General features: G+C 59.6%; 1 protein-coding gene across 1 annotated transcript in view; it reads right to left on the reverse strand.

Moving 5' to 3' along the window:
• Positions 1-476: 476 nt before the first annotated feature.
• Positions 477-13,391, reverse strand: part of LOC109391112 (serine/threonine-protein kinase LMTK3-like) — a 21,853-nt gene continuing 8,938 nt past the window's right edge. Inside the window, 12 exon segments of the mRNA XM_019658385.1 lie at positions 477-1,006; positions 4,038-4,175; positions 4,367-4,502; positions 5,765-5,987; positions 6,037-6,229; positions 8,792-10,180; positions 10,183-11,273; positions 11,876-12,025; positions 12,177-12,298; positions 12,377-12,461; positions 12,763-12,911; positions 13,273-13,360. Of these exon segments, the coding sequence (XP_019513930.1) occupies positions 990-1,006; positions 4,038-4,175; positions 4,367-4,502; positions 5,765-5,987; positions 6,037-6,229; positions 8,792-10,180; positions 10,183-11,273; positions 11,876-12,025; positions 12,177-12,298; positions 12,377-12,461; positions 12,763-12,911; positions 13,273-13,360 (3,781 nt within the window). The 3' untranslated portion in view covers positions 477-989.

The raw sequence follows: 13,391 nt of genomic DNA on the forward strand, positions 1-13,391 counted from the left end.
ACATGGAGAAACAGGTAAACTGAGGCAAAGCCACTGTGGGCAGGGAGATGGATCATGACCTTTGAAAGATAGGCAGTGCTGTTCTGAGGTATGTGGGATGTGGTCATCCAGTATGGGCACTGGCAGATCATTTCTGGGCATCTCCCACATTAGCCCTGGCCCTGGGACAGCTTCTGGTCACTACCACAGGCCACTTTGTGGGAACACGGCTCTGATCATAACCTGCCACCTTCACCATCCCTCACCAGCTATTCATCGCCTCTTCAACTCTTAAGTCAAGGCTGCAGCTGAAGTAGGTGATACAAACACTAGACACAGAGCTTGGATCCAGGGACATGGAGAAGCCAGGGCCTCACTGCTGCACAGGCACTTCTGCCTTTCTGAGCCTCCCTATTCCCATCTGTCAAACAGTGAGGATGGCGACTTCTCCTGGGTGGCACCTGCTCCCTGCATCCTCCCCTCTTTGTCCCCCAAAACACACACAGGCCCCATGTTCCTCCAAAAAGTTGTTTTTGTCTTTTTTAAATAATGTGAAAATGCCACGCGTAGGTTTGAACCAGAGGCCCCTCCAGGGGCCGGGCTGGAGCAGGGAAGGAGAGACGCGAGATGGGGGGTCCAGATCCCCGAAGCCTACAGCCCCCGTCTGGGGCCTTGAGTGGGTGAGGCGAGGCCTCCGCTGTGCCGAGGGGCTCCAGGCCCAAAAGAGTTCAGTTCAGTTCCAAGAAAGGTGGCTCTCTAGGGAGGGGCAAGGAGCTTCCTGCCTCATTTGGCACCAAGGGGATCAGGGGGGTCAGGGGAACCATCCGGGAGGCTGGGTGGTGGGGGGCCAGGGCCTCCTGTTTGGCACGTGGTGGGGGAAGGGGAGGGCCCAGCCTCAGGGGCCTCCCCAGAGGCGGCGTCTGTGGTGGTGGCAGTGGCTCCGTCATCCACAGAGGATTCTACTCTCAACCCCTCTTCTGGGGGTGCAGGGGAGTCAGATCTTCGGGAAGTCAGTTCTCCACGGGGCCTGAGGACAGAGGGAGTGGAGAGAGAAATGGAATTACTGGGCAGATAGGCTCATGGCTTCTGGCTCACTTGGAGTGACAGCAAAGCCCTCACTGTGGCCCACAAGGCCCCACACAGTCTGCTGCATCCCTTTTCTGTCCTCATCTATCCCCCTCCCCCTCACTCACTTTGCTCCAGTCACATGGGCCTCCTCACTGTTCCTTCTAGGCTCCAAGCACAGCCCTACTCCAGGGCCTTTGCACTTGCTGTTCCCTTTTCCTTAGCCCTTCCCATGTAACTCAGGTCCCTCCTCAGAGGCCTTCCTCAGCCATTCTCAGTCAAGCAGATGCCCTCTCGCCCTTCCTATCATTCTATAGTCATTCTATCACATTGCACTATGGTTAATTTTCTTCACGTTTCTCCTTTGGGATAATCTCAGTCATCGCCGGAGAACTTCCTGTCTGCTTGCCCCTCTAGAACAGAAGCTCAGGAAGCACAGGTCTGTGTTTGGTCACTGTTGCATACCCAGCATCCAGCACAGGGCCTGCCACAAAACACCCTCCCACCAAACTTTCCCATGACCCCTCCTCTCCCAGTGGAAGGAATGACCCCCGCTCCATTGCATGGATCCAGAAAACCAAGGTCTTGTGGGGTGGAGGATCTCACCAAGGGCTACACACTGGCTCCCTCACTCTCCACCCCACACATCTCTCCTGAGTCACCTGGGTCAAGTCACTCCCTCACTCCCTATCCCTGAGCGTCAGTTTCCCTCTCTTTAAATGGGGAACATGGCCCTCATGTCCTTTTCAAAGGAGTGGAGAGACTCTGGGTTACATGGCATCATTCAGCACCTAAGCACAGGGGTCTGGGGAGGAAGGGAGCCCCACTGGGCCTCCCCACCATGGTTTTGCATAACAGAAAGACTCTGCAGCTTCCCAGCCCAGCTGCAGCGGGACTAGCTGCTGCTGAGTGAAGGGACTTGAGGTTTCGCATGATCAGGCCCTCCCTCTCCCCTCCTGGTGATTAAAGGTGAAGTCATTTTCTCTGCTGGCCCCGAGGCCTCAGCCATGATTCATCACTTGGCTGGTGTCCCCATCCCCTGGAATCCACTCCACCCTGTCCTCATGGGGGCCTCAGAGAAGGCGTCTGGGAGGAAATGACATTTGGGGTAAAACCTGAGGATATAGCCAAGTGAAGAGTCAGCCCTCACACCCCTTGTTCCTGCCCTTGACTTGGAGTTCTCACCCCTCCCTCCTGGACCCTGGACCCAGCCTCCAGTCAGCCTCCAGTCAGCCCCCTTGTGGCCCCAGGGGGGTCCTCCTATACCCAGGACTGATACCACCCAACCTGTCACAGCCCTCCCATGAGTCCCTAATGCCTCCAGAACAAAGTCCCCACCCCTTAAACCCACCCTCAAGACCTATATGGTCTGCCCTGCCCCCTCTCACCTCATCCCCTCTCAATAACCCCCAAACACACAGCTGCCCTTCTGTTCTTTAACTGGCCAAGCTCACTCCTGCCTCAGGCCCTTTGTGCAAGCTGCTCAGCCTGCTAGCTCGCTGTCCCCTTCCCCTTCACCTAGTTAACGACAACCAGCCCTTCAAGTCCCCAGCGAAATGGCACTTCCACTGAGGAGAAAAAGCCCTTTCCTCGTGTCATCTGCTTTCTCAGCAACTACTGTGGGACTGTGGGGTCAATGTCTGTGGGTGGGGTGGGGCGGGGCTCATCGATCTTGCTCAGCCTGCAATCCCCCCACCTCTCCGCCAGCAGCACCTGCATACAGTCTGTGCTCAATAAACATCTACTTAATTAAGCAGTCACCAGTTTAGAGACCACTGCTTCATGATCAGGCTCCATGCTTCGTGCAAGGGGAGGATTAAGCCATGTAATCCCCTCAACAATTTTATAAATTCAATCCTGTTATTCCCCATTCTACAGGTGAGGAAATTGAGGCAGAGGAGAGGGACTCGCCTTACATCACACAGCCGACAAGTGTCAGGGCCAACACCTGGACTCAGGTAAGGTTTGAGAAAGCAGGAATGGAACCCTCCCTGAAAAGGTCCAGTTGCAGCTTCTACCTTCTCCGCTCTGTCCTCCAGGAACTTGCGCGCATCTGCCTCGCCCAGTATAATGTAAACCCGGAATCCAGGGTTGTTCTCTGGATCGGCAGCAGGGGGCATTAGAGAGCCCGAGTCCCGCTCTCCTAGCCTCAGTTCCGTGTCAAGAGAATTGACTCAGACCTCCTCTTCTGTAAGAATGGCTTTCGCTTTGGGACAGTCAGAAACTAAAGGTGATGTGCCCTTTTCGCAAGGTGGTGGTGAGGATTAGCGATATGGCGTGTGTGAGACACCACAAGAAATGAACTTGACAACATTGACTGGAGAGGGCATAGACTCAGAGGCCAGGCAGCTGGGTTTGTATCCTGGCTCCTCATTCCTCTCTGTGCCTCAGTTTTCTCTTTTGTAAAATGAGGATGAGACTAGAATCCACCCCGTGAAGGATTAAATGGGTTAAGATGTAGCAAACACATGGTAGGGTCTCTGTGAGTCTTTGCTATTATTATTATTGGCAGTGCTCCATTATTGTTGTTGCTATGGGACTCGCTCGCTGGTCAGGTTCTCTGCTCTGGTTCATATTACCCAGCTTTGAGTACACTGGTGTCCTCTCTTTCATTGTCTGCCTCTGATCAACGTGCGCCCCTGTAGGGAGGGGTGGGGTCAGGATCCTGAAAGTGACAGGCAGGAGCCTGACCCAGAGACGGGCAAAGATGGGTTAAGACTTGGAGGAGATCCTTACAGAAGGGGAAACTGAGGCTCAGGGAGGGGTGTGAGTGCCCAAGTCCATCTTGATGGACACCAAATGGTCAGAGCTGGTTCCAGAGTTGGGTGGGGTCTCAGTAATGAGCCAAGAGTGCTGACAGAAGGGAAGGAAGAGAGTAAGGAGAAGGAGGCAGGGAAATTCAGAGGTGGGGACAAGAATGTGGAGAGAGACAGATGGGGACAGAGAGAAATCGGCAGAGGTGGGGGCTGGGCAGAAAGTCTGAAGCACTGTACCTGCGGGCCGGGCGTCGGGGGCCCGGGTGGGGGGCCCCGGGGTCTCCAGCGCAGGCGAGACGGAGAAGCGGGAGAAGCACAGGGGGGGGCCTGGCGGGGGCAGGAGGGGGAAATCCTCCGCCCACTCGAAACTGCCTCCTAGCGGAAGGAGGGGTGACGGAGGAGAAGAGGACGTGGTCAGACCCTCAGACACTTTTGGAGCACCCTCACCCCAACTTCAGCTCCCGCCCTCCGGCCCAATACCCTTCTCAGGCCCCGCCCACTGCTGGGTGCGCCAACAGCTCCACCCCCAACTCTGCCCCGCCTCCAGGCCCCTCCTCGCCCCTCACCAAAGCCGCTGTCGTTGCTGGGAAACCCATCTCCGGGGGTGGCGGGGTGGGGAGGCGTCGGGGGCGCTGGGGGCGTTGGCGGGTCCATGTCCCCCTCGGGGGTGCCCTGGACGCTCAGCTCGTTGGTTGGCGTCTCCTGTGAAGGCAGATTAGGGGAGACGAGAGGTGGCGAACCGTCACATCCCACCCACTGCATCCCAACAAGCAACACCCCCTGCTAACATTTCTGGGGCTTCAGGCATCCCAGTTTACTATTGCACGCTCTGGCAAAGACTGGATCCTCTAATCTGCCTGTGAAGCCTCAGGCCAGCCTTAACACCACCCCCGCCCGAGGCTCCTCCCTCGACTGCGGAGCCCCACCCACAACTAAGGAGCCCACCGCAAGAATTCTCTCCTTGCTCATTAAAACGCTGCTTCCAAGGGAACCCCGAACTCGAGCCTATCTCGGTAAGACCCCTTCCCGTCTCAATGACCCCTACCTACCTCCGAGATATCGACCGCAAGACTCCAAATTCGGGCCCCATACTACCTGCTGCTATGGTCCTCCAAACCCTCACCCCATCCTGCGCACCTCCCGACCCTCTCGTAAGCCCCTAAGCCTCGCCCTCCGAAGTGGCCCCGCTCCAGCCCTCCAAGCCCCATCCTTTTGTTTCAGTGGCCCAGGCTTATGAACTTGTTCTCACTCATCACAGGACCTCAGCGTAGTTTTCCCCGCCTCAGGTTCATCTAGACACGGCCACAGTACACAAGCACGCTTCTCCTTTTCTCTTCCACACTATACCCCCAGCACTACTTGCACAGTCCTCAACCCACCTTTTTAGGCCCCGCCCCAGTTTATTAGCTCAGCCAATCCTGAACCCACTCCGAACCATCTTAATACTAAAAGCCGCATCTCTTAAGCTCTACATGCAGCCTCTCCATGACCCTCCCCTAGTAGGTAAGACCTGCTCCATCCTGAGCCAGCCCCTTAACCTCTAACACCACTTAAAGCGCGGATGTACAAACCCCGCCCCAAACCTCACTAGGCTCCGCCCTCAGCATTCAGGCCACGCCCCAATCCTCATCACTTGCTTCCTAGCCTCTCCAGGCTCCGCCCCGCCTACCAGGTATCCTCCTTTCCAGATCCATTTTCACGCTTCAGGCCTTTCCCTTGCACTCTACCACCCTCCCCCACCACAGGCCTCGCCCAGTCCTCACCCCGGCATCCATCTCTGGGCTCGGCCCATCCTCCTGGCCCTGCCCCATTCCCCGTCCCCGCCCACACACTTAAGGCCTCACCTCGTCCTCCAATCCCGCCCCATTCCCCGGCCAGTCTCCCCCCCAGGCCCCGCCCTTATCATGCGGGCCCGCCCCACTCTAGGCCCCGCCCCGGCACCTGTGCCCGCCGAGGCAACGCACCTGGTCGAAGAGGTAGACGGTCACGTCCCCGTGGAAGGAGACCATCTTGCGTTTCCTCTCCAGCTCGCTGTCCTCCGGCTCGTCGGCCCCGCGCGGAGATTTGAGCAGGCCCCGCAACGGGCGGGCCGCGTCCGCGTCGGCGCTGCTCACCACGACGGGCACCGGGGCTGCCCGCGCCCTCCCGGGGCCCCGGGGCCCCGCTGCCGCGCCCGCCGCCGCCGCCNCTCCCGGGGCCCCGGGGCCCCGCTGCCGCGCCCGCCGCCGCCGCCGCCTCCTCGTCCTCCTCCTCGTCCTCGTCCTCGTCCTCCCCGTCCTCCTCCGCCGGCCCCGGCGCCCCCGCCCCGCCGGCCTCCCCGCCAGCCGCCCCGGCGTCCGCGCCCTCCCACAGGGGCCGCCGCGGGCCCGGCCCCGGGAATGGCGTTAGCGTGAGCGGCGGCAGCGCCAGGGAGAGCCGTGAGAGCTTGGCTGCGAGGGGAGAGACCCAGTAAGCCCCTGTTCCTGGGGAAACTGAGGTATGCTCTTTCACCTAGCTGTGTGTCCTCAGGTAATCTTAGGCTACAATCTGGGCCTCAGTTTACCCCCTTGTGAACCCACTGGCTGCACTGGGGCCTTTCTCCACGCAGAGAGGGAGTGATCTTCCCCTGATTCCAGTGCTTAATCCTCCCCATGGCCTCCCAGTGCCAACTTGTCCCCACAGCCCACCACTGACCTCTTCAGGCTCTATCCCCACCTCATTCTGGCTTGACTTTCATCCAGCTACATTGACCACCTCCCCATTCCTCCCACCTCTGAGCCTTTGCATACGCTGTTCCCTCTGACTGGAACTTCCTTTGCTAACTCAGGTCCTATCCATCTTCTAGTTCTGTCTGGGTTTTCAAAGCCTCAAAGCTCTCCCAGGAAGGCATCAGGCCAGTCCTCCCACTCTGCACCCCATAGCACCAAGCACCTCTCCTGAGTAGAAGTTATGTCTCAGTATATAACTATGTTTCTGTGGCAATGTGATTAATGTTTGCCTTGCCACAGCAGAGACTGAGTACTGCTGGTTCTTGTTGTATCCCCAAGCACACAGAAGTACCCAGTCAATATTTGTGGGATTAATGAATGAATGTTTCCTGCTATGTGATGTTGACCAAGCCACTTTCCCTCTCTGGCCCTTGATCGCCAGACAAAATTGGTGTGTCTAACCATCTCCAGGTCCCTTCCCTGCCCTTACACTCCCCGATCTCAGCCTGCTAGGAGGGAAGGACTTCAGATCCCTGGAGAAAGAAACCTGGCTTTGAATTCCAAGCCTACCCTGCTCGCTTGCCGTGTGTCCCTGGGCAAGCAGATCCACCTCTCTGAGCCTCTGTTTCCTCACTGGTAAATGGACAGGGGCCACTCATTCCTCCATTAGTGCATAAGTGAACTGTGTGCCAGGCCCTGTGGGGGGTGATGGTGGGAATGAGAGGAGGATCAGGGCGAGGCAGGGAGAGGGATGGATGTGGACCAGGTCACTCTCCCCCTCACATTCACTCCTCCAGCTTCACTGGCCCTTAACTATTCCCTGAATAGGCCAAGTTAGTGCCCACCTCCGTGCCCTAAAGCTGATATCCACATGGCTTACTTCCTTCACGCCTGCTCAAAAGTCACCTCCATATTGAGGCCTCTCCTGACCATCCATCTCAAAGTGATGGGGTAGGGAGGGGGCTGTACAGAGGGAGCTATCTGTGGGTACACAGAGGAAACACAGGATGACAGCCTTTAGAAATCAGGAAGACTTCCCAGGGCAGAAACAATTTAAGTGGGGTCTTGAAGAATGAGTAGGAGTTCACTAGTTAAAAAAAGAAAATTAAAAAGCAGGCCATTCCTAGCCTCTTTTCACCCAGCAACACCAACCCCCTTACCCCACCCCAGATCCTCTGATGTATCTTAGCTGCTCATCCCGACATGCTGCAGGTCTTTCCTGACACAGATGGTGGCAAGCTCCCCACAATAGTCTCAAGTTGGTGGTATGGTGGTGTTCTAATACCATAGGCTTTGAGGAAGGAAAGTTCTCTGCCCAGCCCCCTTCCCGACTTTTCCATCCTGAGCCACAGGCTCCTCTGGTGAACGGAGATGTAACCCTTCCCTTAAGTGTGGCTGTCAGTTTGCTGATATAAAACAGGGCCTGGTCATTTATAACTTTCATACCAGTATTTAAGGAATTCAGGCCTCTGGGAGGTTCCGGTGGAACTACAGTTCCTATGCCTACATCTAAATAGGGACCATTTATCTTCGCTCTCTTAAATCGTCCCCTCTCTGTGACAAAACACTTCCTGTGTTCCTACCCAAAACTCAATTTCCAGAAAAGGCATTTCTACAGCTTCCAGGTCACCAATACCATGGGGGCAGGGCCTGAAGACTCCTGGGTCCCCGCGTTGGGCAGCACAGAACCTGGCACATTCCATGCCTCAGCTTGTTGGGAAGTTGAAACCAGAGATCACATGCTGGCAGCCCAGCCCACAGATAAGCTTCGTTTGAATTGGTTTCAACCTTTAAACCACTCAGAACTCTGGTTTAAAAGGGAAAAGCAGATTTGGCAACTCCGGGTAGGCATTCCTGAATGGAGCTGAGAAGCGACTGCATTTCCTCCCCATCCCCACCCCACCTCCTTCATTCACTCCTTAATACTATCTGGCCCCTGTGGGCATCTGAGTTTGAGACCCTGGTTTATGTGAATTGCAATAATAAAAGCAGAGTGCCAGGCACTGGGCTAAAGGCTGTGGAAGTCCTGACTCATTGGACCCTCACAACAACCCTATTAGGTAGGTGCTATCCTTGTCCATTTTTTGGCAGATGGGAAAACTGAGGCACAGAGAAGTAAGGTCGTTTGCCCATGGTCACAGAGCTAGGGAGGGGCAGAGCCAGGATTTGAGCCCAGGCAGTGCGGCTCCAGTGTCTGCACCTGTTATGGTCAGCCTGACCTATCTGCTACCCAGGAGCCTGAGAATCTCACCTGTGCTCCCTGGGCCCACAACCTGGGTCCCACATTCCCAGCAGCCTCCTCACCTTTGATCTGCTCGCTGTTCCCCTGAGGAGGTCCCAAGTCCAAGAACAGTCGTGGCATCTCGGGGCCCTTCCTCTCTGGCTTGGGGGGGTCCCCGTCTCCGTTGGGTGCCATGTCTCCTTCGGCCCTGCTGTCTGGCACCCCGGGCTCTCCCTCGGGGGCCACCTCCGGCCTGGCTCTCTGGGGCACTGGCTCCAGCCTCCTCAGCTGTGCTTCCAGTGGCAGAGGTGGAGGTGGCTGTGGCCTCGTGCTGTCTACCCATCCGGCCTTTGCGTCCACGCCGCTTCCGAGGCCGCCGCCGGGGGCCATTCCCATGTCCACTGGGGCTCGGCCCCCACTCCCGAGGTCCAGCCTCCCAGCCATGGGGGCTCTCGATGCCCCCCCAGTCTCGAGGGCTCTCCTCTCGGTCCCCAGTCCCAGCCCCCCGCTCCTGGGGACTTGGCCAGTGGGGCCAGGGGCTGTCTCCCCTCCGTTCTGGGGCAAGGCCACTGTGCTGGGCGTGAGGGCTCTCTCCAGTGAGGTCTCTGGGGCTGGCTCCCCGATCATGGGGGCTGGACCCCCACTCTCGGGCATCTTCTCCCAGGGCCCTAGGGCTCTCCAAGGCCCAGTCTCTGGCAGCCTCTCCGTGTTCCTGGGGAGTCTCAGGCCCCCATTCTCTGACACCGTCTCCTCCATCTTTGGGGGTGTCAGTCCCCCATTCGCCAGCACTGTCTCTTCTCTCTCTGGGGACCTCAGCTCCCCATTCTCCAACACTGTCTCCTCCCTCCTTGGGGGTGTCAACTCCCCATTCTCCAGCACTTTCTCTTCTCTCTCCAGGAACCCTGGGCCTCCATTCTCCGCCACCTTCTCCTCGATGCCCGGGGCTCTCTGTCCCCCGTTCTCCAACACTGTCACCCCGTTCATGGGGAGGCTCAGGTCCTCGTTCAGGCTTGGGGCTTTCTTCCCGTTGCCCAGGACTGTGGGGTCCCTGCTCGGGCCCAGGGCTTTCTCTCTGTTCCCGGGGCCTCTCCCCACCTTCCTGGGTCCCATCTCTCTGGGGGTTGCTGCCTTCTCCCCCAGGAGGTTCCTTGTCACGTCTTCCCGCAGGGACATCAGCAGCTGCTCGGTGCTCACTTGAACTACGAAAGTCGGCTTCTCCCGGGTCCCCTGAAGTGCGAGGGGACCCGGGTCTGGGGGCGGCCGGGGCGCTCCCGGGTCGGGGGGCTCGGGGGGAGCCCGTGGTCGAGGGACCCCTTCCTCCTCGGCCGCCCCCCCACCTGGGAAGGCTCCCTCGGGGGAAAAAGGGGTCTCGGTCTCGTAGCCACTGTCCCCTGGCTTGGGGCCCGGAGACGACAGGCCTGAGCCTGGACTGGCCACGGCCGAAGGGGGGTCGGGGGACACGGCGGGGTCCACCCCCGCCCGGGGTACTGGGGCGCCGCCGCCCCCATGAGGGGGTCCAGAAACTCGGGGGGGGCCGAAGAGGGGGGGGCCAGGGGCAGGTCGGCCAGGGAGCCCCGCTCTGCCCGCAGGGATGAGTCATCCTCTGGGGGATGGGGGCAGCCAAGAGCTGGGTGACCCCCCCAGCCAGCAACAGCATCCCCCCGCTCCAGGGGCAGGCAGGAGCAGGCCCCCTCGCGGCTGCACAGGGGACAGGGTAGGGGACCCCGGCGGCTGGGGCCACCCCCAAGGCTGCTGCTGTCTTCTCCTGGGGAGCTGCCCTCCTCCTCCTCCTCTTCCTCTTCAGCCCACGGGGCGGACCCTCGCTCACCCAGCACCTCGGCAGGGTCTCCTGCCAGGGTCTCCCCAGCGCCCCGGCCCTCAGGGTCCCAGCCACTCAGGAGGAAGCTGCCTGACGCTGAGGACTGGGCCGGGAAGGGCCGGGGTGCAGGAAAGAGAGGGGAGGCCCAGGTCTCGGACACCAGCTGGGGGACCTCGGAGGGGGCCTGGGGAGCCTGGGGGGCAGGAACTCCTGGGTCCAGGGGGTCCCAGTCATTGGGGAAGAGGGGCTCAGGTGGGGAGCCATGCTCCTCCAGGCGGATGTAGTACTCGCTGCTCACTGAGGGGCTACGGGCGCTGATGACCGGCAGCACGCTGGGTGTGGACAGCGCCTCATAGAAAGGGTTAGAGGGGTTGGCGTGAGGGGCTGGGGGTGCGGATGCTGGCTGCCAGGGGGGCGCCCCCCCACCCCGGCTGGCCCCACGCCGCGCCTTCTCCCACAGGCATTCAAGGTTGAGGCCACGGCTGCTCTCTGTGACCGTGAGCACATCATCAGGGTCAGCCCCAGGGAAGCCATCCAAAAGGGGAAACGGCGAGGAGAGGGTCCCTGGGCGGGGTGCGCTGTGGGTCGGGGGCCAGGGCCAGGGGAAGGGACCCTCTCGGGGTGGGGGTGGCGGTGGGGGGGGCCGTGGGGGCCGCTCAGAAAGCAAGTAGGTGAGCTGCAATTGGAGATCAGAGGCCGAGGGGCGCTGGGCAGGCGGCCGCCAGCAGGACTGCAGGATGTCGTACCTGGGGTAGAGGGAGGAGGCAAGCGTAGAGCTCATGGGGTGGGGGAGCCATTGGGGGCAGACAGAGACCAAGAGAAAGGTGGGGAGCAGAGACCAAGAGAAAGGTGGGGGGCAGAGACCAAGAGAAAGGTGGGGGGCAGAGACCCAGAGAGAGGGGGACAGAGACCCAGAGAGACAGAGATCCAGACACACAAACACAGAGGGACAGAGACCAAGATTGAAGAGGACAGAGACCCAGAGAAAGAGAGACAGATCCAGAGAGAGAGGGCCAGGGGCCTAGAGAAATGGAGGACATGAGGCTGATGTGAGGAAGAGGTGGTTGAAACAGCCTTACTCTGGGCTATGAGTTCTGGTGTCAGAGATAAGTAAGCAGCAGAGGTCTTCTAGAAACTTGGTTTCAAACATCAGCTCTGCCACTCCATGCCTCTGTCCCCCTCCCCCCCAGTAGCAGATGCTGCCAGAAGGGGCGGGGATGTCCCTGCTCCACTCCAGATGTAACAGGGGTGGTGAGATTGTGGGTGGTGTATGAAAGGTGGGGGATTCTGGGACCATCCTTGGACAGGATGTGGAATGTCTGGGGTCTGGGGCAGGCCCTGCCCTCACCAATAGTCCGCATAGGGCAGCTTGAGCCTGGGCCGAGCCAGCTTGACGTGCTGCTGACGGACGACGAAGGCCAGGACCTCCTCATCTGACAGGTGGCGGTAGGGCTGTGCCCCAAATTCAAACAGCTCCCACAGGGTCACCCCCAGGGACCTGCAGAGAGCAGAGGGCAGAGAGGTCAGAGCGCCACCCTAACCCACCTGGGGGCCGCCCTTCCAGGCCTCAGTTTCCCCATCTCTGGAAACGGGTGACACCCTTCCACCTGCCTTGCCCTCCTGGGCCCCTTGCTGCCCAGGCCCCTCACCAGATGTTGCTCTCCCGGCTCTGGTCCACCACCATGAAGGTCCCATGCAGCTCCCCAAGGAGCTCGGGCGCCGCCCAGCGCAGAGGGATCCACAGGCGCTCTGGGGTCAAGTAGTAGTCCTCCTGGGGGGTCGGCCGGGCAGGGTCAGGCTGGTTGGGACACCCTCACCACCCCCAGCCCTGAGTGACCACAGCCCTCACCTTGTAGTTGCTGTGAGCCAGCCCATAGTCTCCAATGCGCACTGTCAGGTCGGAGGTCAGCAGACAGTTGCGCAGGGCCAGGTCGCTTGGGTGCGGGGTGAGGGGAGCCATGTGAGGAGGGGGCAGCATGGGGCAGACCACCCCCAGGCCTAGATTCCGCCCCTTTACAAGCTCCGCCCCTTTCCACCTTATCTTGACTCCTCCCCTCTCCTGACTCCTCCCTCTCTTCCCCAGACCCCTCCACGGTTTTCTGCTTTTGTGTTGGCGATTCTGGCTTTCTCCACTCCTTAAGCCCCTCCCCTGTGACCTCACCTCCCTCTCCGTAGCCTGGCCTCCTTCCTCTAAGTAGTCCCCCCCACACACACACACTCCTCCCCAGCTGCCACCTGTGCACGTAGTTGTGGGAGTGGAGATGCGCCAGCCCCCGGGCTATCTCCAGGCCCATCCTCTGCAGTGTCCGCAGGTCTCGAGGGGGCAGCTCAGGGGACAGGCCCTCGGGGGGCCGCTGGGCCCGGAGGTAACGCTTCAGGTCCCCCTGGGAGAGAGGGCAGGGAGGGCTCAGTATCACAAGCCCCTCCCAGACATCCACACATCCAGCCAACCCGAGGCAAAGATGGGGGCAGCTTGTGCACTCTGAGCAGCCCCTCTGAGCTTCAGTTTCCCCTGCTGCTTACAGGCGGGTAATAAGAGAACCGACCTCGCACGCTAGTTCAGTGCACCCCGCACCAGTAGAGTGAGTGCTCGCCTACAGTAAGCACTCAAGAACTGTTAGCGCTTATCACACAGGTGTCGCTGTGATGATGATAACGTTATTGCCAAAGATTCCTAGGACCCTACGCATCCCCCAGCCCCAACCCGTCCAGCTCCCCACTTCACTCTCCCCCACAGTCCCTCACCAGTTGACAGAACTCCATAATCAGCAGAAAAGGCAGTGTCTCCACACAGACGCCCAGGCACTGGAGGACGTTGGGGTGCTGCAGGCTCCTAGGGGCGGGAGGTGGGGGGTGGTGGCTGG

The sequence above is a fragment of the Hipposideros armiger genome, unplaced genomic scaffold (assembly GCF_001890085.2).
Source record: "Hipposideros armiger isolate ML-2016 unplaced genomic scaffold, ASM189008v1 scaffold_283, whole genome shotgun sequence".
NCBI classification, from domain to species: Eukaryota; Metazoa; Chordata; class Mammalia; order Chiroptera; family Hipposideridae; genus Hipposideros; species Hipposideros armiger.